The following is a 23,651-nucleotide window of genomic DNA, read 5'->3' on the forward strand; positions in this document are numbered from 1 at the left end:
TATTTATAAACTGAATTTATAAACTGAACGTGGAGATATCTGGCAACATTTTCGTTTGTTGAAAAAAACCCAGAAGTGTGCTGGTAATGTTCATCACCAGACTGATTCTTGCAAGTTGTATGTGATTTGACGGGCTATTTATTGCTATGGTAGTAATATCTTGGGATCTAATTTTGCCAGTTTTAATATTGTTATGGACCACTTAAGAAGAAAGGCAATATGCAAAGTAAGATTTTGCCTTCAGCAAAATCTGAAAGCACTATGGGAGTATTTTTTGCCTCAAAGGAATATGTTGATGGGGCAGCATCAGGAAACAGCAATGGCACAGGAAGTCATGCTTGCTTAATTGGAACATGTAAAACTTGTAGTTTATGTACTTATCACTTAAAATGTCTCTTTGCAGTTTACAAAGGAACTAAAATAAAACCCCATCACTGTATCACATAGCTTATGGATATCAGTGCAAAAGTTAGACAGGAAAAAAAGGTTGCTGGATTTTGGGAAAATGTCTTTGAAGACCAAAGGAGAAAAAAAAAAAATCCAGAACACAAGGATCCACAAGAAATCCAACTGCAATTTTAGAACTTCTCTCTTGGGCTGCTGCTTTCCTCTCCCTTCACCTCTGGCAATATTTTGAATGCTGACACTGGCTTTTTTATGATGTCAGGGTTGTCACCACTGTAATGGGATGAGCATGAAGCTGAAGCTGTATAAAGCAACATCATAACTTTGTCAGATTTTATTTATAAGGTTGGAGGGAAGCCAGCTTCAGTGAAGAGAAACTCGCAGCCAAAATCCCTCACCAAGGCCAATGTGTTTTTACACACAGATCCTTCCTTCATTACCTTATTTTGCTTCACTCATTTGATGACCCTCTGCTCAGAAAAGAGGCCAGCACCCATCCATTATGAAAGGACCATGCGTATCACAGGACATTAGCCTATTCGTGGATACATCCTAAAATGTCTACTGCCTTTTTTAGGTCACCTTAAAGCATTGACATATATTGACATTGACATTCCTTCAAGTTTTCAATGAAAGGTCTCTGCAAGGTGCAATTCTCTCCAAGATTTGGCAAGTTTTGGTGGATTTATTATGTGTTTACCAAAAAAGTTCAGTCTGAAGATTTTTTTATTTTATTTTACCCTCACCTTTTCCTGTCTTAAAGTAATCAGTATTTTCCTGGGTTACTTCACAAACATGTTTTTTATAGACCATTTCAAGCATAAGGAGCAGGACAGGAGGCACAATGTGATTGATACTTCTGAGAGAAGCCCAGAGAGACCAGGAGAGTCTTAGAAAACCTAAGGGGAATAACAGTTTGGCATGAATTCACATATTAGGTTGAAGGTATCATATTTTATCTATACCTGTTGATTGTCAACTTTGTCCCATCTTGAGATTTTAAAAAAGGAGTTCCCTTTAGTCTTCCCAGCTTTTTCTTTGCTTTTTTTTTTTTCCTCCCCCAGGTTTTGCGGGTAGAATCAGCACATTAGTCACATTCTAAACTTTTACATTCCTTCTAAACCTCAAGCAAGTTCCCAATAGGACCTCAGCCATTTGTGGGCCTTGTGCTGGTCTTTTTCTAAACAGCTGGAATATTTCTTTCCTATTAAGATGAAAAAATTATAAAGGGCTGCTATTGTGTATTTGATTTTACTTAGAAGTCATGAAGTCATGTTTACTCTGCACATGCAAGATTTCTAGATTTCTGTTATTTCGATGACATCAGTAAAGAAATATGGTTAGACCACAGCATAAGTAATTTTTTTTTCCATGTTGTGCGTAGTTACTTAGAATGCCCATTTCAAACACACTTTATATTTATTTAAAACAAACAAACAAACAAACAAACAAACAAAATACCCTGAAAGCAATGGCTGACAAACAGGACAGAGAAAGTTATATTCAAGTTACTTTGTGCCCTCTGTCCCTGTGAGCTTAGTGCTGAGCCACTACTATCTGACCATTTTATTTACTACTGGAGGATAAAAAAATGAACACTTTCATGTTCTTGGAATGGTTCCAAAACAGAGCACATCTTGCCTCCTGAAGGTGACCTGTTTTAGGGGTGTTTACCCTTGCTGGATTCTGGTTTGCCATTATTAAAATGCCACAGTGAAGCATTTACTAGCTTTGTCCCTATATTTACAATACCTTTTGACAGAGATGTCTAAGAGCTTTAAACATATGCTTTAAACAGTGGATGGTTGGCTCTGACATTTGTTACAGATCTTTTCAGAGGGCCGTGTGGAACCGTTCTAATCCGGGAAGAGCCACTGACTCGTTGTGTGATCTGACAGAGTGACATATCACTTGACCTCAGTCACAGCAGCTGTAAAATGGAGTGGAAATACAGGGGAAAAAACGGAGGATGCCTTTCGGCAGAGCTTTCTTGAGCAAATAGAGTTCAAACCCGTGGCTTGGCTTCTTTCTTAGTCCTCCAAAAATTTGTGATTAGTTTGAGATCAGAATTAGGTTTTCCAACCTGTATTTTTAATTCCTTTCGGCAGCGGCAGGGTGCCTTGTGTCGTCACCTCATCCTGGGTACTCGGGGTGGGAAGAAACGCCGAAGCCTGGGGTGTACAGCAATAAAGACCTCTCCCGGTCGGCCAGTTTTGCAGGGAGGAAGCAGAAACGTCCAGACAACAAATGTTCCTCCCTTCCTGCGGCTCTCCGAGCCGGGGCGCGGCGGCGACGCGGGGCGCGGTGACCGCCGCCGGCACTTCGGGACGGCAGCGCCGCGCCCGGAGCCCGCGCCGGGGCCTGCAGGGGGCGCAGCGGCGCCGCTCTGCCGGCCCGGCACGGCCCGGCCCGGCACGGCCCGGCACGGCCCGGCCCGGCACGGCACGACACGGCACGGCACGGCACGGCCCGGCACGGCACAGCCCGGCCCGGCACGGCCCGGCCCGGCACGGCACGGCACGCCACGGCACGGCCCGGCCCGGCACGCCACGGCCCGGCCCGGCACGGCACGCCACGGCCCGGCCCGGCCCGGCACGCCACGGCACGGCACGGCCCGGCACGCCACGGCACGGCACGGCCCGGCACGCCACGGCACGGCACGGCCCGGCCCAGCACGGCCCGGCCCGGCACGCCACGGCACGCCACGGCACGGCCCGGCACGGCACGGCACGGCACGGCACGGCACGCCACGGCACGGCCCTGCGGGGACAGCGGGGCGCTCCGCACCCGGAGCTGCCGAAACCCCCGAAACCCCGGGATCCCGCGCCCCTGCACCCCCGGGACACCCCATCCCCAATCCCCGCCCTCTCGGGAGCCCGGGACCACCGGCCTCCGCAGTCCCGAATCCCCGACTCCCGCACTGCCGGGTCGCCGGGACCCCTCCCCTCTGTACCTCGGGGACCGAGGAGCGAGAGGAGGAAGGAAATCGTTTTGCTCCCGGTGATAAGCTCTTCGTGAAGTCGGAAGGAAACACTCCACTTTTCCCCATGTTTTGCGTGGCAATATAGCGTTTGGGTTGGGGATTTTGAGTGTCTGTGGGAGTTACTTTGTGGGAGTTATTGTTTGTTTGGATCTTGGATTGGTTCATGTTCGTGTTTTTATTTCATGCTTTTGTTAGTTGGTTATTGTGGGAGCACTGGAAAAGTTTGAAAATCCCGCCAGATGCAGAAGGCCGGGTTTTGTGTGAGATAGCTGCGGATGCTTTAAACAGCAGCTGAAACTCGATCCCATTCAGACAGCTCCAAGTATGGGAGCTCGGTAGCAATCCCGCACTTGGGGCAACAAGGCTTTTCCCTAGCCAGCTTCGTGACCGGCATTCAGATCTCATCTAGCACATGTCTGAGGATAACCTTAAACCTCAGTCTATATTGCTGCCTGTTCAGTACACTTACTTTTAAGCTTAGATTTGCTGCTGTTTATTTGTGGAAAATCTTTCCCACCATAGCTATTCTTCGTACAGTTGTGTAGATCTTGAATTAACAAACATCTGGAAAGCTACTCTAGTTTGCATCTGGATGCCCCTCTTCTGCAAAGAAATTGTTGGGCAGAATGCTCATGCTGGTGCAACTCTTCATTTCCCAGGGGGAACTGGACTCTAGTGAGCCTTGTTTTGGAGTGTGACCTGGCAAAGTTGGGAGGTGGAAAAGGAGGAGGGATAGCTTTTCCAGATGATGAAACTTTGAAACAGACTTAGGGCTGCTGTCAAATCTTTTAAACTCCAAGCTGGTTTAAATCCCATTTTAATGGGAGACTAAGAGGCAGACAGAAAGGTCCAGCCTCCATCCTCAGGCATGTTCCATGCACAGATGACATGAGTCAAGCTAAGCTGGAAATCAGTGCACTAAAGGAGCCCCATTGCAGCCTATAGCACAGTTGCTGTAGCACAGTCGCTGCTGGAGCTGCTTGGCACAGCCACTGGAGCTGACATTCTGCTTGAACTGCTCTGTCCCACTTGCATTCCTGAGCCGTCAGACAAAACCACGTGAATGTGCAGGCAGCGGCCTGCAGTGCATGCCTAGCAAGTCTGTTACAAAAATAGGAACACAATAGATCTTTCCATTTGCCAGTGTGCCTTTCCCAGTCTTTACCATTTTTTACTGCCAGTGAAATATAGAGGCTTGTGAGGTGCTGTGTCTCAGCTGGACCTGACCTGTGCACATCTCAGGGTGTTCTGATCTAGTTTTAGTCCAGGCAGAAACAAATCATTTTGGTTTGAGTCTACCCAAAGGTTTAAAACAGTCATATTGTAAAATGGGATGTTGGAATGGGCCTTTTTCATAATTAGTGCCATTGCTATTAGTGACCTGGCACGCGTGGGTGTCTGATCTAATTTCACCTCCATCAGCATGACCACAAGGATCACCCTGGGCCAGGAATACACAGTGTACATCTCTTGCATAAGGCCATCACTCCCTTGGGATGGCTGCACCAACTCATACAGTTTAAAATTTCATCTATAGGAATTGCTTCAATTTCTCTGTGACTAGGTGATTATTATTGGATGCTTCATCGGCAAACTGTAATTTAATGTGCCTTCCTAATAAACTAGTTAATTTCTGGTTTTGATTTTCAGACACTTGCACGAGAATTGCCAATAGACCAAGAGCAGCTGAGGTCTATAAAATCTACTTTTCACTTTTAGTTCATAATTTCATTCTGCTTTTTTAATGTGACTTTGAATTATCACTGTAACCTCCTGTGTTTCTGTAAAGAAGGAGAAAGAACTGTTCTCCATCCCAGAGATACGTGATGTCACACCTGCTATTTTCTTTCCCTTTTTTTCCCCTAGATCATCTAGATGGCGCGTCTTATTTAAAAAAAAAAAAAAAAAAAAAAAAAAAAAAAAAAAAAAAAAAAAAAAAAGTTAACAGTTCTAGGAGAAATGCTTGAATCATTTAGTCCAGTTTTCTGAATTAGACAAAGCACCTTGTTGTATATTTACACTTGACTTTTAATTAACTCTCGGATGTTTGCAATATCTCGGCAGTCAGGGAGACCTTGTGAAGCTGTTTCCCTCCACTTACTGGCCTCCTGTAAGATGTCAAAAAAAACTATCTGCAAATTTTTTGTGGGTTTTTTTTTCTCCTGATAGCTTCTAATCAGTATGAAATGTGAAAATGCCATTTCTTCTAAACAATAATATATTTGATTGTATATAAATTGTATTTTCACATGCTTATTCCAGATCAAAGTATAAGAAATAATATATACGTTGTCTCTGGAATGGACATGGTTTCTCAGGAATCACACTACTTCTGCAGACTTTTTAAGGGGCTCTGTTCTGATGGTATCCAGCAAAATAATTTGCTTCTTTGATTTCTTTTCCTCCATGTCTTCCCTTCAAATTAGACCAAAGCAAATTTTGCCAGACTGCTTCCCTTGAGAGGAAGGCTACAATATGCATCTGTGCCAGCCAAACAGCTAATTCCCTGTTTCATTTCCTGAGAACACCTATATACGGCTGAGCTGCTGGGTGTCTGGATTTCTCCCTGCTGTCTGTATCGTATATATTATCTCAGACACTGTTCACAAGACTATATAAAAGAGCAACAGCAGCTGTGACCAGCCACACAGTAAGTATATTAAAAGTTCATCCTTCCTCCCACAAACATATTTGTTTAATACTATAATATTTTAAAGAAGTCTAGTCTTGTTTAATATTGTAACATTTGAAAGAAATCCAGTCTGTATTTTTTTATAACTAAGCAGGGTTTGAAGGAATAGATATGTTGCTAGTTCAGAATTCTCCTAGGGTCTTGGACCCTTTGACTTTTGATGCCGGGGACTAATATGGTGTTTCAGTTTCAGAACTTGCACATTTTGAGTGGTAGGGAAAATATAAAGGGGTCTTGAAAACACTTGTGTGGTAGCAGCCATCATCATAGAGCAGATACCAAAGGGCAGATTTGCATTGCACTTGCCACCTTAGTCTTTGTGTTGCTGAATGTCTGATCAGCCAAGTCAAAGTTCCTATTCTCTAAGAAGGGTTCTTTGGGTCACTTACTGATGTATTTATTAACGCAAACTATCTGTTCCACTCTGACAGGAATTTTATAGTAATGTCTTTCTTAACATTGTTATACTTTTGCACATCTTTTTATGATCTTGCGCATTTTTCCCTCTTTAGCCTTTATGCTGAAAAATGATAAACAATACTTATCATACATTTAAATGGACTTTGTCTTCTTCTTATAAAGAAGAAATCTTTGTTTTTCAATAAAATATATGGATCTGTTTGGAAAAGTCTTTTTTCAAGGAGACAAAATTTTTATTGGAAAGGTAACATAATATTCTGGTTTATCTCAGAAGTTGACTCTTCCTTGAAGGCTAATCCAGCTGAGAAAATCTTTGGTACCATCCTTTACCTTCAGTGTTGTGAAAATGCAAGGGATTTCAATGCCTTAGCTGCCTGAACTAGGATGGTGCTGAGAAGGTCTAGGCAGACTGGCTCTGTGGATCCACATATTAAACCAATAGCAGAGTAAGAATAATAATAACAATAAGAATAACAACAACAATAATAATAGTTGATACATCTTAAATACCAAAAGCAATAGCTGTTCAGGTCTCTGATTTACATACATGGAAACAAGCAAAAACTGTGCCTGCATGCATCCTTCAATGCTATTGGACAGATGGTACTAGGGCACAGCCTTACTAACTCTGAGCTTAATATCCCTTCAGCATATCTGAAGGAAAGAGTTCTTTTAAATACAAAATGTTAGAGAAGCCAGAGTTTAATAACAATAAGAAATATAAGATATTTCTATACTTTCACTTCAGTCTTGTACTCTACATGAAAGGCTATTAAAACCTGTGTTGATTTTATATCCTACTATTTGCAACCACATCCAATAGGACTTGGTAGTTAATGACAATGACACTAGCTGGTCCGGTGGTTCCTGGAAGAATCTTCTTTTGAGGTTGGGTTGTGTGAATTCAGCTCCTTGCCCATTTAATTGTGCAGACCTCCAGGAGCAGCAAGGTGTCCCTGTTTTAGTTTGCCCATATTTAATTTATTAGTGCTATGAATCTAGTGTCTTTGTAATCTACTGTACTGCTGTTCCATGAAGCAGTCTGGGCTACCAGCTGCCAGAAAACATTAATGAATGGCAGCTGTGCATACAGCAGGGAATAGATAGAGCAAAAGGAAAGGTCTCCTGGGCATCCCTGAGCAAAGTGTACTTGTGAGTGCTAGGAAACATTAAGTCACCTTTTCCTTTGTCCTCCCTCTGGTCCTGCACAAGCCCGGCCTGCAGAAGGCCATGTTTCCATTCTGGCTTGTGGCAGCTCTTTCCAGTTATGTAGGTAGCCAGCTTGTTTCTCCAACAGAGGGAGGACACATGGCTAGTTTGACTCTTCTGTGTAAACTATCAGTAAGACATTAAGCAAAATATATTAATTAGCAGCAAAAAAGGTATTTTTATTCCACACCATTTGGGAAGTGGACATCACACCAAAGGTGGAAAAAATTGGAACGTAGTACTGAAAGTATTATGAAAGTATTATCTACTTACAATATTAATAGTATTCATGGAAATACTAATATTTTATCTAATGACTGTGACACCCAAAGTAGGCAGGTAGCAATGAAGTTTGCCTATGAGATAAAGCTGTGAAAGCTGTCAGTATAACCGAAGTCAGAGACAACACAGAAGGTGAATTGGATAGTCTTGGGAACAAGAATAACACTAGATCATGCCCTTGCATATTGATAATAAGTATTTCTCATATGGGCTGGGACTCAATCCATTTGAAATGATGACCAGGAAGAGGCCTGGCCTGTGCTGCTTGTTCCTGACACAGCTGAACTCTCAGTGCTATTTAACTGTGCTTTTGGCTCTTGCCATTTTAAAAGGCACCCTGACAGCTGATAGACAAGAGCATAGGTCAGCAGGCTCCCTGCTTACTGTGTGTCTCAGCTCTCAGTGGGCTGCAGAAGGCAAGTGCTAGTGTGTTAGTGACCTGCTGGCATTCATCCTCACATGTTACATTCAGGGGAGAGAGGAGGACTTTATCACTCCAAGGAGGAAGCAGACTTTCTACATGGCCTGTGTTGTTTCTGTTTTACATGGCTTGAGAAATTGGCTCATTGAACTTTTAATCTGAGGTAATGTTTTAAATTTAGTAATATTAAAGATATTTCTTCTTTAAAATGCCCTCTATTTTTTTCTTTAGTAACCTTTTCTCCAATATGACATGATGAAGACTGGTTTTGGGAAGAGGGCCTAAGTATGGCCAAGAGGAGGGAAATACCATGTGCAAAGCAAAAGTGGATAAACCTGCCTGTCTGGTTCCAAGATGTGTCTCATGGGGCAGTTTTGTGATCTCTAGCATAGCTACTGATGCTTGTCCTGAAGAAAAATAATCTGTTATGATCTTTCCTGACCAAATATCTACAATCCCTTTCTGGAGTTAGTCGAAAAACTTCCTTACCAGCCAACCTTCAAGTGTATCTCTGCAGAAGGACATAAATCCCAGCAGGACTCCCTTATCACATGGCATTAGCTGATGTGATGCTGTCATTTTTGATATGTGTGACTTCTTGCCTCCAACCCCCATGCTGAGATCTCGTGTTCCTTTTTTCCCCAGGGTCATGTTGTACACAGAGTCCCCACTGTGGCTTTGCTGTGCTGGATCAAGGGAAACATGAGATGACAATTTACCCTTTCCTATAAATGGTTAAATGTAGAGAAGAAAAAATGAGAGGTGTTTGTAGATTTCATCTTCAGGGCAGAACTTATAAATCAGGGAAAAATGTAAAGACGGACGGACCGTCTCCAAGGCTTTTGACATCCTGTACCTTTAAGAGAGGAGTAGCAGGGTGGCATCTTACAGGCTCCGTAACTGTCCCACATTTTAACTGTTTTCTTCTGAATAGCAAATCTGTGATTCAAAGAGTGCAAAAGATTCTTGTATTTTTCCAGTAGCAGCACTGGAAAGATGTCATGTACATATAAGATCCGGCATCCATGTAGGTTGTTGGTGTTTTCTGCATCTTTTTGTAAGTTTGGGGAAAACCTAATAAGTACTGTTTCTCTTTCTTTCTTTAAAAAAGACAGGGAGAGAAAGCCTGCATTTTCTGCCATTTCCCAAGAGACTTTTTATCTGTTTAAACCAACTAGGGATTTTTCACATATTGACATAAGCATTCATTTGCTAATTTGCTGGACATTAAACTGCACAGCATTCTTGAATGAGACTGGAATACTTGGGTACTTAGTGCTGCTCAGACCCCGCATCATTCCCAGTACACATATGGTTTTCCTCCTCTATCTCCTAGATAAAAGTCACTGTTTGATCGCCTTAAGGAAAAGAATGAGTTAAATGGACCAATATTCTAGCCTTGGCTCTAAAACTGGGCCTTTTCAGAAACTCCTCAGCACCTGCAGCAGCTAGGTCATTTGCACATACATAAATAAATAAATTAACAATGAATAAATAATTTAATCCCACCACACAATGCCACCTTGCAGATCTGATCCTTTGCTCCCAGTGAATTTGTCCATTCCTAATTCTTTTTGATAAAGTCCTCAGATACTTGCTGACTGTCAGTCTAATTTTCTTATTGTTTTCGCTTGATTAGTTCTGTATGACCTAAGGTCGCCCTTAAAATCCACATCTCTCGTGAAGACTCCGAAAGGCCTTCTTCTTTTCAAAGGGATGGAAAGTGCCTGCCATTTCTCCGGACAAAAGCCTGGAAGGTTTTCAGTTATTAGCCTCCTGAAGCAGCCCTTTCGCTCACCCAAGCGCAAAAAAACCTCATTAGGGGGCACCTTTCTTTCTGGCTTCTTTATCTGACGCATGTAGGGTTTACGTGTTTCGAGATTTGCAGGTCTCGGATGAATTTGGATAGCCTCGCTTTTAACCCTGCTGGACTGTGGTTTTGCCCACCACAGACATTTGCCTCAGCTCGGTGCCCTTAACCACCTGGAGGTGCTTCATCTTTCTGAAAGCTGCTTAGCACCCGCTTTGTGGTGCTGCAGCACTGGGAAGGCACACTCGTGCAGGGGTGGGTGGAAAGGCAGGCACGCCTGCCAACACGTTATTTCTGGGCATCTTGCCCTTCAGAGGGCATGTGCAAAGCTGCCAGCTCCTGCATTCACTTGAGCTGCCAGAGTTTGTAAATCAGAACAGCATCTGATCTGCCGTGCTTGAACAGTGCTGCCCAGCAACACCACGCCTGTGGTTACCTTTTAAGAATTAAAATCGCTGGAAATTGTACTGGCAGGTATAACAGTGGCGAATGTTGCTCACTTGCCTAAGCTATGGTGTTTTGTTAAGGAGTGACCTCATGACTGAAAAAAGAGTTTGAAGCAAACTGATTGTTTCTATTTCATAAAAGTGCTGCCTAGTGTCTGTGGTGAGAGACCTCAGTTCAGGCTGGGATCCGAGTCTAAAGAGGAGAATGATTCACAGACATGGAAAACAAGCAGATCCAAAAAAATGTAGAAGTCTGGAAGATAAGCCAGGGCAGGTATAGAAAAGCAGGGGTCTTGCTTCTGCAATGGTACTTTTTCTGGTCCTGAAGAGCAGCTTGTCTTCCACTGGGTTAGAGCTGACTGATCCCTCTGGGTTAAAATTCAGTAGAAAAGCTCAGGGCTGCAGCTGAGGTCCTACTCCCAAGCATGCAGACTGGCAGTTTTGTAGTCACTAATCTTTGTCCTGGCCATTTTCAGGGACAGAGTCCTTGTTGGGTTCTAAGAATGTACCATTATTACCACTTGTACCATTATGACCACTATTTTCTTCCAGATCTGCCAGCTCCTATGATATCTCTTCAGTATCAACACTTTACTTCAATCTAGTTTTCCTCTGCAATCTGGTTCCTCTGCAATCTGAATGAGGCAGCACTCAGTAGAGTAAAGGACGTCATGTGCATGAGGCTGACCTTATAAGCAGATCCTTGCAGGGTCAACACTGCATTATCAACAGCACATAATATGCATTATTTTTTTCCACTGGCATAAATTTTGAGCAGTGATTAGTTGGATGTAGTGCCAAATAGCATGGAAACTATGTGATCTAATCTATAGTACATAGTAATAATTACATTATGATCTGAAGAGTGGCAGAAACAAGGAGAAATGAGAAATTAGACAAGAATCTGTGAGTACAACCTGGCAGTAATCATGAAATGGTTTAGTTTGAAAGGATATTAAAGATCATCTAGTTAATCTTGGCTTGGGGTCCTCTGTCAGTAGGGTCCTGCTTGTTCTCTAATCTGTCAATTTATTATCCTCATCTCCTAGAAAACTTCTGGATGATAGTGGGTCCTGAAATACAGCATTGGGAAATTGTGATATTGTGATATTGTGATATATTGGATCTGTAGAGGCCTCTAAAGCCACCAGAAGATAAACCACAAGGAGAAATTGTATCAGGATAATAACAGGAAGAGTCTTTTTTATAATTTTTTGCATTGGTTTCTTTTTCTGCCTCAAGCTGTGCAGGAGCATTTTAAACTTACAGAAGAAACGCTATGCAGTGATAAAGGAGTTTGGAGATTGAGAGGAAGTTAACTCTCAGTGTCTCCCTCAGGAGACCATGTTTCTTTTGCTGAAGGAGTAAGACAATACAGCCTGGGAAATCATGGTGACAATAAGGCTGAACCATGATGAGTGGCAACATCCCTGGAGATCCATTATTATCCCTCATTCATCCAATCTGAGCAAGAATCATTTAGCAGTCTGGTGTCTGTTAGCACGTTAACTATGATCCTTAGAAACATTTCTGAAGTCATCAATGACTTTGCTGGGAGTCATCAATGACTTTACTGGATAAGTACACAGTTATTTGGCTAATAATTAGAATAACTTCCTGTTTTTATTCAAAATGGTCATTATCTATTGTTGGGGCTGCCTTGTGCAGGGCCAGGAGTTGGACTTGGATGTTCCGTGTATGTCCCTTCCAATTCAGGATATTTTATGATTCTGTAATTTAGTGTCCTTGCATTCTATTTAAAGTCTGATTATAATCATGGCACATTCTTTTAGGGTATGGAGGGAAGGTTTGACAACCAGTCTGAAATAACCCTGGAAATCTAGTTATAGGGACAGCACATTGGGTTTTGAGGACTTTGTGAGACATTTTCCTACTCCTTGAGCATGGCATATTTTCCCAATGCCAGGCATTGTCCACTCTGAAAAGGAGCTGATAATTTAAGATCATGAAGAAGCTCAGCTTTGAGTCTGACATGCTTGTAAGCAGGTGTGGGCAAATATAATTTCTTTCAGTAGGGAAAAAATGGTGGTTGTGAAACTGTGTTCTAACATGGTGCACTGTTCCAAAAATGGAAAGAAACTGGATGAGTAAGGGGTTCGGCACCAAAATAGCATCTTGTCTAAGCATAATTTTTCTTTTAAAATGTATAAAGCACAGGCTTCAGCATCAAAATTGGTTGCTGAAGAATTCTAAATGATAATAAATTCTTTTTCTAAAGTTAAGTTAAAAGATTGGCTATGCTGTGATGTACCTATTTGTAATGAAATGCCAGTTCCTGAGTACACTTACAAGAACACAGCATTATTCACTTCACTCATGTTAGCAGCCAGAGCTGGTAAAATTTCAGTGACTGTAATTAAGGAAAGGAAGAGAGAGGAGAAAATAATTTATTTCCATTTAAAGCAATAGAAAGCAAAATTCTCCCCTAGTATATGTGTGGTTAATAATATCCATTTTCTTGTTTTACATGTAGATGTTTTACACGTAGTTGTTTTACACATAGAGTCCTTGAAGCCCTTTGTTTCATGGTGGCAAAGGTGGCAGGGGAAAAACATGGCTGTAATTATGCAGACGGTTTGGAGCTAAACCTGTGCTGTGGTTCAAGCTTCTGAGCTTGACATTTTGACAAACAGATTATGGAGAAAGGACACTGGTCTTCAGGGGATGGATAACAATTTTGTCTGAAACTGTGCTTGATGGAGGGAAATGGCAAATAACCAATTCTTGCCCACATAAAATTCCTTCCCCCTGGTCTGTAGTACACGTAACTATAGTATGTTTAAAGTATCTGTCCACTTCACAGCTGTTTCAGTTCAGTGGCTGGACTTGTTACACCTTCTGACTATATAACAGGCACACAAAAACCAAGACTTTTGTTTTTTTAATTGAATTCAATATCTTAGCATGGAGATGTCTAGCCCCTTTGAAATATCTGAGCAGATAAATTAAGCTACTTGCCAGGGAACAATGAGGGTGGGATTCAGCTGCCCTGACTTTTTCCCCTACTTGGTATATCTGAATCTGACCTGTTGATCCCACATTCTCTCAAAATTTAAAGGGAAAAGATATATATTTCAAGGAAAATGTACTTATTTTTTAAGGGAGAAAATAAAATCAGTCTGATAAATTATCCTCAGGAGCTGCCTGTTTATCCTTCTTGACTAGAAAGATTGCTTAGAATAATTAATTAGTTTTCAGACCTTTTCCTTTGAGATAGCTAATAGCTTTATGTCGGATGGTCATAAATTTCAGTATATTCTTCTATTATCACACCGCTGAAAAGGTTTTTCCTTTGTGGTATGGTCTTGTTTTATAACAAAGTAATTTATCCAAGTACATTAATTAAAAAGTCCAGTTGGTCTCATCCTATCGTTCTATTTTCATCTGGTAAAGAATGACACCTGCCAGCACTTTGCCTGTGCAACAGGGGACCTATGTCCTCATCTTATGTCCTAGCCAGCTATGATTGGATGCTCAAAAGCATTCTGTGCCCTACGAAACTGTTGTCATTTTCCTGAAATAAAGAAACCTTTGGGGTTTTTTCTGTTTGCAGTTACAATGCCTGGAAAACTTTTGAAAGGCCTTTAGGAAGCTGGATGCTGGCAGCAGGAGTTACCCCATTTTTCCAGAACTCTGGTCTCAAAATCCCTGTAACTTCCTGCTAAAACAGGAAGAAGTTTAGCATTCTCTCTCTCCATTTGATCTTAATCTGAAAAGGCAGATTGATTATAAATCTTCTTTGGAAGTGCTTCATAAAAAGCTGGCCAAATACAGCCCCAAAACCCCTTTGCAAAGCATAAATTAACATATGATATTCCCATGAGTGGCAGAAGAGCACTTGTGTTCTCTCAGCTGCCTGTCCTTTTAGCTACTTCATGCACTTCTAGGGATACACATCTTTTACCTACTTGGTGCTTGCCATATCCAGTCGTGTAAGTTGCTTTGTTGAAAGGATGGTAGAAGCTCTTTCTGGGAATATAATGCAAAGCTGACTGTAACAGTTGCTAACTGTGTGTAACATACAAGACTAAGAAAATCAAGGAAAATTCTGCCCCTCTGCTCTGGTGAGACACCACCTGGAGTGCTACATCCAGTTCTGTGGTCCTTAGCACAGGAAGGAGATGAACCTGTTGCAGAGAGTCCAGAGGGGGGACACCAAGTTACTTAGAGAAATGGAGCTGTCCTATGGGGAAAGGCTGAGAATTGGGACTTTTCAGACTGGTAAAGAGAAGGCTTTGGGGTGACCTAATTATGGCCTTCCAATACCTGAACGGAGCCTACAAAATGATGAAGAGAGATTATTTACAAGGAGATGTGGTGACATGACAAGGAGGAATGGCTTCAAACTGAGTGTATGTTTAGATTGGATATTTGGAAAAAACTCTTTACTGAGAGGATGGTGAGGCACTGAAATAGGTTGCCCAGAGAAGCTGTGGATGCCCCATCCCTGCAGGTCTTCAACACCAGGTTGGCTGGAGATCTGAGCAGCCTGGTTTTCTAGCGGAAGGGGTCCCTGCCCATGACAGGGAGGTTGGAACTAGATAATCTTTAAGGCCCCTTCCAACCCAAATCATTCTATGATTATGTATTAATTTCCTGGAAGGAAGATGCAAAGCTGCAGCAGGGAGAGTTGCAAATAGCTTTTGAGAAGATGTAGTATTTGGTGAAGAACAGCATGTGATGTTGCCACTTGGAACCTCCTCACCATGGAAAGATCATTTGACCTCACAGAGTTGGATTAGCTCCTCCATAGGCACACAGATGGAGGCTGGTCTTTCCTTTAAGTGTAGATTATTGTGCCTAGCTGCACCTTTTTTCTTGGAATATTTTGTGCACTGAGTACTAGAGGCAGAAGGACCTGTTCTGTACATGACTTCACTTTCACAATCAGCATAACTGTGTGTTTAAGACAAGATTAGGTTATTTTCTTCCCATACATCTTTATCAACATGTGACTGCGTAGTTGAACTAATAAAATGAGCATGAGGAGCCACTGAAATATGTATCGCTTACCTATTTTGCAAACTCTCTGATGATGCAACTCCACCATGCCTTCTTCTTGTGGAAGCAGCTATAGCTTCATGAATGTCCAGGAAACTGCCACCTGCACTAGCTGAGGTTCTATATACAGTATATGCATATAGGAGTCTCATTTGCTTTAACAGACTCTTTTCTGCAGATAGGGCTTAGTAAACTGTGGTACCTTTATAGTAAGGTAGATCTTTGCTGTCTAGCAGGTTTTGACATTATGCAATAAATTTTGTATTGCTCATACCTTTTTCCCAATTACTTGATTGCCTTTTCCAGACATCAAAGAGAATTTACAATAATAATTGCAATTATTACAGCAATAATTTTTACAATTATTTCAGTAATAAAACTCGAAGAATAGTTTTTTTCTCATTTCTTTAAGAGATGAGAAGGTACTGTGTGAAAAAAAAGTGTGTGGCATAGAAAAATTACTACTACATCCTATGGTAAAAAGGCATTTTGTAATGGAATATGAAAGACTCAGGTTATATTGATTTCCTTAGAACATTCCAATATATAATTGTGTTGGATGGGATTCATACTGTCTCAGGGTTTCCTGAGGTTCTTGAAGTTCAGTAATCTGTTCTCAGTGAATGTCAGTGATGCCTGTTACACTTTTCTCAGTTTGATGCCATGTGGGGTTTGTTCAATGGATTTTGTTGTTATTGTTCTTTCTAAAGATACCAGTCCTGAAACCCCACCGGCAATTTGATAGTAAGGATAAATTATTCCCATACCTTTAGGAGAAAACTCTATACCCTAACATTACTCATGGCTGTAGTGGTTTCACCTCTTGTAGTGAGTAAGGTTGTATAGGTGTATCAAAAACCTGTCAGGTGTATCAAACCTTGAGGTTGCCCTCGGATACATTAAAGGGCATTTTAGTTTGGGGGGAAAAGTAAAAAAGTCCAATCCTATATCTTAGTCATAAAAGACTGACCTTTAAAGGCTAATCTCTCTGAATTCTTCCCCTGGAACGGCACTAAGGTAGCATGCATGGCAAGCTATGAGGATTGAATAAAGCCACATTTAAACAAATAGCAGCCAAACCAGACTAGGAATTACTGAGAAAAACTAAACTGAATCCACGTGTACTATGGAAGAGGGCCTGTATAAGCTTCCTACGTGTGTTGTACACTATGGTATAACACAACCACATATAGCTCCAGAGGAGGGAAATGGAGGGAAGTGCAAAAGCCAACCTCCATCCTCCTTAGCACTGAGAAAGCACTGAATCCATGTCACAGCTTCTTGCTAGTGACTCTAAACTGAACATCTTCTTCAAGCTGATATCTTGAGGTCAAACCCTCCCCAGGCAGGCTACCATCTGATCTCTCCTTTGAAAGGTTGAACCAGCCCACAGTGCTTTCTTCAAAGAACACAGAAATTGCTTTGTAGGGGCAGAGTGGTTATGAGAAGGTGCCCTCAAAGAGGAACACAGTTTTTAGCATTCATCCTTGAGACTTCAACTTCACAGAGGAATGTCTAAACCTCAGGCTAGGATCTAAGAGCAGGGAGATGGAGGTACAGGCTGTTGAATCACAATGAAGGCACTTTCTGCCATGATCCTGGTCTTAAGGGTTCCAGTTGGACTGTGCCCTACTCTGAATACCTGCACCCTTTATTGGACTGAAAGCATAATTTTGGTGCTGGAATTCACAAGAGATGGAGATGAGCTCAGAGCTCAGGCATTGCCTGGTTTCCACAAAGCTAGTAAGAGACCAAGATTCTCTGAACATACTATGGGGTGAGCTGGTGTAAATCCTTCTACATGCTCTGGGTTAAGCCCTCAGCAGGGGTAAAAATAACTTTATAATGTTCACCAAAAGCATAAGAACTGAGTCACAGACCCTGTAATGAATTCCCTGTTGCCCTGAAGGACTCTCTTGTTTGAAGGCCCTCATTTTTTTATCATTACGTAGACTAGGACTGCACTTGGAGGTGGTGTATTCTTAAGGTAATTAAGGTCATTAAAAATTAAATTGCCTTTAACTTTTCAGAGCATACATGCTAAACTTTAGATTTCCTGTTAGTAAAAGTGAGGGGTTTTAGCCTAATTAATTGTATTACTTCTGATGAAGTATAATGAACATTTCAGTTGTTGTAGCTTGAAGATGAATGTTAAGCAATCTCTTTCCAAAGTTTAATATTTCTTTATTTAATAAATTTCCTAATTTAATATTCTGAGTTTGAATCTTACAACCTACTCCTCTTTCTTCCCATGTGAATTTTCATCCAATAGTCTTCAATGTTGCTTTTTCTCATCTTTTAAAATGAGATTTTTTTTAACGTGCCACTCTATATGCAGTATGTTATGTGGGTAGGTATCCAAGTTTTTACCTTATATACATGTTAAAATGACTTTTCTTGTACTTCTCTCTATAATCACTTTTCTCTTCAAGGGGATTCAGTCTTCTTTTCCTAAAATGGCCTTTATGCACTCTGCAGGAAAGTTCTCTAGAAATAGAGATGATGACGTGAGACTCATCCAAGGCAGGAGGCAATCTGTGAGATCAGATGCTACAACTTAACAAATATGAAACTGTTGGCTGGAGGGTTTCTTTCCAAAAGTCTGCCATTGCAAAAGGGTTGCTGGACGAGCCTGCAGCTGCTTCAGTAGCATGTGTCTAATACTCAGACTCTTCCACAGGCAAACAGAAGGTTTCCTCCTCCTTATAATTGATTCAATTTGTAACGGAAAAACAACCCCCCTGGACTTCTAGGCACTATTTAATTCTCTCCAAGAATGTGGCAGAAGGGCAAGAAGCTGATCTGATTGGGGTGATCCTTGTACCCTGGCACCTAAGACCCTCTGCTCTCCTAAGCATTTCTTGCATGATCCTGGTCAAATCATGCAGAATACCCTGGGTACCTTTGAGCCTGAGGAATAGCAGCAGCATTCCATGGAGCAGTGAGACCACAAGACTTATAAACTGGCAGGATCTTCACCATGGAAAAGGGATCATATCCATACCACTAGGAAGCCATTACTGTGTGCATCTCTACTGGAACAGATCTCAAATTAAAGGCCTTGGTTGGTGCAGTTCCTCCTCTTTCTGCAGTTACTTCTTTCAAAATGATGGCTCAGTCCCTGTAGATGTGCTGATGCAGCTCTTTGTGGTCCAGTGCTGCAAGCAGGGTCACGGACCCAAAGTACAATAAAAATACTCTTTCCTAGTTAGGTACTGCCCTGATTGATGAGATGCCCCAATAATGACTGTGTTGTTCTGAATTTGGGGACTTTGTTTAGTGGCATCAACTCTGTTTCCAAGGCTGGAAACTCCACAGTGTGGCACTACCAGTAAAGCCCCTAGGTTTTTGAATAATGCATTCAGACTGGTGCAAAACTATGGGAAGAAAGAAGAGTTCTGATCTGTGTTATATATGCTCAAAGTCCATAAACATTTTTAACTTATTTAAGTAGTAAAAGTGAGATAGTAGAGTTTCCTCCAGGCTTTGCCTGTTACCTATTGAAAACATAAAGCTTTAAGATGGAGAGTTTGTGCAATGCTACTTATGTCTCTTTGATCTAATTGGTGATGCTTTATTTAAATAATAATGCAGATAAATCCTTGGGATAAATTAGGGAGTTTGAGATGTTTTCAATAATGCAATACTACAAAGATCAACATAAACTCTTCTACTGTCTGAGTAAAAAGCAAGAGAGAATCAGTGTCAGATGCAGAACTGTAAACTCACATTTTGCGGTCCTTTGATTCCAACATGATTATTTGCTGTCAACATAAAGAAATTACTGAGGTGTGACCATGCTGTACAACTGTTTTCTGGGGTGAGAAGAATTGCAGTATGTGTAGGACATGGAATGTGTCAGAGAAAGAGAGGAATTCTTATAGCAGGGAGAGGAGGTGGAAAGGAGGGTATGGAAGGCATGGGAAAGGAAGGCAACACAAACTGTGTCAAAAGAGATGTGAAAGTCTAAGAAGGAGAAAGATGCTAGCTGAAGGAAAGGAACAGGAACGATGGAGCCAATCATTCACCATTAAGCTTTTTAGCCAAGCAAGTGAATAACACAAAATCTGGTATTTTGGGAGCTTTGGGAATTAAAGTAGTTTATTTTCAGCAGCAGCCCCTCTTATTCTTTTTCTGTGATAGCTGCTGCCAGACACCTGTAAACAGCACTCCTATGCCAGGCAATGAGCATTGCCAGCCCAGACAGGCAACCCACCTGGGACCAGGTACAGCCTTTAACAGGCCCAGCACAGGTGTCATCCAGTTCCTACCTGCTCCCACCAAAGGTGCAGGATTATGCTCATGGCAGAGCTAAAATAATTCCAAGGCGGTGAAAGGCCAAAAACAGCCTATGCAGACCCACCTGTGTGCACAGAGTGTGGTGCACAGGTGCGGATCTGAGCTGGGAATGCAGCTCAGCTCCCCATGCCTGGTACAGCTGATTTTAGCGAATTCCAAAAAAATTTCAGGGCCAAAATCAGGGGTTGAGCTCAGAGTCCTGAAAGAGTGGAGGGAGGGGAGACTTTTATCCTAAAGTCATTGTTAAGCCAAAGAGGGGTTTATCCTCCACAGCTAAATGAAAATGAAAAGAGCAAGGAAAAAAAAAATCCAGGATAGCAACATTGGAGAGACAAAGACTGTCATGGACCAGTGCGAGTTTGCAAAATTACATGTAAATGACCCCAGTTTTGACCATGGTGGCCCTCTGTTAATCCCAGAGAGAAAATCTACTTAGCAAAAGAAAGTTTTGTTTAATTTGGTTAGCAGGGACCAAAATGCTGAATATATTTATATTTTCAGGAAAATGCCATATCCTTAATGCTTCAGTGATGAAGTGGGATCACAAGAGCTTAAAGCACATAGAATTAAAGTTATGTAGCATTTGGTCCATATTCTGCACCCAGTGCTGATAAAAAATAGTGTTGGACACGTGTTTTCATAGTAGGCACCAGCCATTCCTGCTGCTGAATGTGTTTGGCTGAGTCCATATTGTTTTGTGTACATTGACCAAAAGAGAGATTCCCTCTGGATTTGCCATCCTAAAGGTGTCCCGAGGAAATGAGGGTGTTTTTCTCCCCTCCCTAGCTGACTCACCATCATCCCGCCGTGTGACCTTTTCCCCACTAATCTGGGATAGGAGCCTTTCCCAGGTTAAATGGAAGATACACATTCCACTTTTTAGTCATTGTAATAAAGATCTTTTTGTCTGTCTCCGAATAAAGGGTCGGGTTGGTTTACAAATTGCGGGTCAGCCCATTCTGCGACCTGGGCAAACAACCCAGGTCAAATCTCCTCAAAGCCTCCCCAACCAACTGGAATAAGTTAATTTACCCCTCGACGGCTGCGGGCATGCCCGGGCTGCGCTGCTTCCAGAGGCTATGGAGACAGCCGGGACGCTTGGTTCAGGCGGGGCTGGAGTTGCCCCGTCGGGAGGGAGCCGTGCCGCGGTTCCGCGCCGGCGGCGAGGCTGGAAAGACTCGCTCCCGGAGCTTTCATTAGTTTTATTCTCGGCGCCCCGCACCTCCGCAGCGGCCGCCTGCCCCCCCGCCCCCCCCCCCCCCCCCCCCCTCCGCCCGTCCTGCACCTTCACCATTATTCATCCTCCTCGGAACAAGCTGCGTCGCAGAGAAATTCGCCGGCAAAGCGCGCGGGAGATGGCTATGCCGTTCGGACACGTGCCCCTGGAGCAGCCCTCCACGGGCGCGTGGGAGGGCAGCACCCGTGGGGTTTGCGGGGTAGTGGGGCATCCGCCACCTCCGGGGTACCCCGGGACTCCCTCCCAGCCCCCTTGACGGCCTTGGAGCAGAAGCCGGGCGGCGCCGACCCCCGGCCCGTCGCGCCTGCCCCGCCTGCCCGAAGCGCCAACCACGGCCGGTGCGTGCAGCAAGCTCCCTGGCGCTCGCCGACCACGTCTCGCTTGTGGGTTTTTTTGCCCTGAGTGGATGCGTGGGGAAACTCCCACCGCCACCCGAGGAAGCTCCCTCACGGAAACAAAAAGGAGCGGTGGGTATAAACGTTTATTCCAAGGCATCACTTGTACAGGCACTGCACCCGGAGGTGGGAAGACGAGTGGCTGGGGTTAGCTTCAGACCCTTGGAGAGGGCGGGCGGGGTCAGATCTGGGTCCCCGGAGGCTCCTCGCCCTCCGGGACCCCCGCGCATCTCCCTGCCCCCGGCAGCCTCCTCGTGCGCCCGGGTGTAACCCGCAGTGTCCGCGGTCATAAATAGGTGATTTTTCAGGCGGGACGAGTCTCTATAGCATGGAGGGGTGCTGGCCCGGGGGCAGCCCGAAGGCGTTGGGGTGGGAATGGCCGAGGAGGTTGAGGTAGTGGCGGTCCAGCCCTTGCACGGATGAGAGGAAGGTGCTGCGCTGCTGGCCGGGGCTGGCGAGGGGTACGGCGGCGCTGGGCAAGTGGTAGGGCAGGGAGGGGTTGCGGGCGGTGCCGTGCCAGGGGAATGGCCCGCCCGAGGGGGGCTGGAGCACGCCCTCGGCGGGGTTGTGGACGTGCCCGGGGCACTCGGGTCCGGGATGCAGCTGGTAGGAAAAGTCCGGTTCCGGGAGGGAGCCCAGGGAGGTGAGGAGAGGCTCAGTAACGAAGCGTGCTTTGGACTGGAGAAAGGCCAGGATGCGGGCATACTTGGTGTCTTTGGTCTCCATCCTTTCCACCGTCGTCAGGTAGTGGACCAGGTTCTTCATGCACTCGTGGTAGCCATAGTGGAAGTAATTGGCGAACTCGGAGAGCAGCTCTGTTGGAAAGGAAAGGGAAAGGAATCGAGCTCCTCAGGGTCTGGAGCGGGGAAAGCCGCCCCCACGCCGCGAGTGATGCGGCGGGGGACGCGGGAGGTCTCTTCTGCCCACCTACCCTTCTCCCGGCCGCGGGGAAAGTCCGCCGAGTGCAGGGCCCGCAGGTACTGCACCGTCATCTCCAGGATCTCCGCTTTCTCCAGCTTCCCCGAGCTCTGCAACGGGCAGGGCAGGTGGGCATCACCTCTCCCCTGAGAGTGCTTTGCGTTCCACTGGGCCATGCCCTAACCCCGCCGTATCGGGGGGGATATCGCGGCGCACCGGGGAGAAAAGGGCGTAGGGGCTGCTCCCCCCCGCCTACCTGCTTGGCCAGAGCCATGGGCACCGTCTTCCCCAGCTCCGTGAGGCAGCGGTTGATGCGGTCCCTCCTCCGCTTCTCAATCACTTTGTGGGAAACCGGCGTCCTCTGCAAAACATATGGGGCGCGTTAGTGGGGGAGGACAAAGCAGATGGATCCATTCTCGCCGTGGCAACCGCCCCCGGCCCCGGCCTCGACCCCTCCAGGGAAGTCAGTCCCCAACCCCGCTCCGAGCGGCGGTGCCGGGCGCGACGCGGCCTGAGGAAGGATGATGCTCCGGTGGCCGGTCCTCTCCGCGCGACCCTGGTGGCTCCCCGACTGCGCGGACGGCCCTGGCAAGGCAGGCTTGTTTTTGTGAGGGAGGTGTGGTTGTTTTTTGTGGGGGGGCTTTTCGAAGGGAAAGGCGGCGAAGGGCTCGAGTCCAGGCCGGCTTGGCGGCCCCGCAGACCCGTGCGCGCAAGGCGGGCAGCGACTCACCCTCCGCTCCTTGAGCTTGGAGGCCATGGTGGGCTCTGCATCCCCTCTCTCTCCAGCCCCCTTATAAAGCCATCACTTCTTGGGGGGGACCCCGGGGGGCCTCCACGGGCCCGCTGATCCCATAGGATTAGGGGCGAGCGGCGCCGAGGGAATGTATGCATTAAAGATCAGGGTGGAAGGGGGCGAGGGGATGAAGGGCCTTTTTTTCTTCTCTCTTCTTCCTTTCTCCCCCTTCTCGCCCCCGTCCACGCAGCCGGGGGCGGCCCAGCTGTGTCGCCCCACGTGGACCTCGGGGACACACGTGACTGTCCCACAATAGCGGCGGGGACGGGGCTGGCGATGCGGCGAGCGGGGCGCAGGGCGCGATACTGCGCCCTGCGCC

General features: G+C 44.7%; 1 protein-coding gene and 1 long non-coding RNA gene across 2 annotated transcripts in view; one reads left to right on the forward strand and one right to left on the reverse strand.

Moving 5' to 3' along the window:
- Positions 1-23,651, forward strand: part of LOC120752735 (uncharacterized) — a 67,926-nt gene that overhangs the window by 38,607 nt on the left and 5,668 nt on the right. The gene's annotated exons all lie outside the window — the stretch shown is intronic.
- On the reverse strand, positions 21,693-23,587 carry HELT (helt bHLH transcription factor). Its single transcript, XM_040064258.1, has 4 exons — positions 23,270-23,587; positions 22,796-22,900; positions 22,553-22,649; positions 21,693-22,436 (listed from the first exon to the last, which is right to left on the reverse strand). Exons 1-4 carry the CDS (start codon positions 23,294-23,296, stop codon positions 21,943-21,945), a joined length of 723 nt encoding a protein of 240 aa, XP_039920192.1. The 5' UTR covers positions 23,297-23,587; the 3' UTR covers positions 21,693-21,942.

The sequence above is a fragment of the Hirundo rustica genome, chromosome 5, assembly GCF_015227805.2.
Source record: "Hirundo rustica isolate bHirRus1 chromosome 5, bHirRus1.pri.v3, whole genome shotgun sequence".
Lineage (NCBI taxonomy): Eukaryota > Metazoa > Chordata > Aves > Passeriformes > Hirundinidae > Hirundo > Hirundo rustica.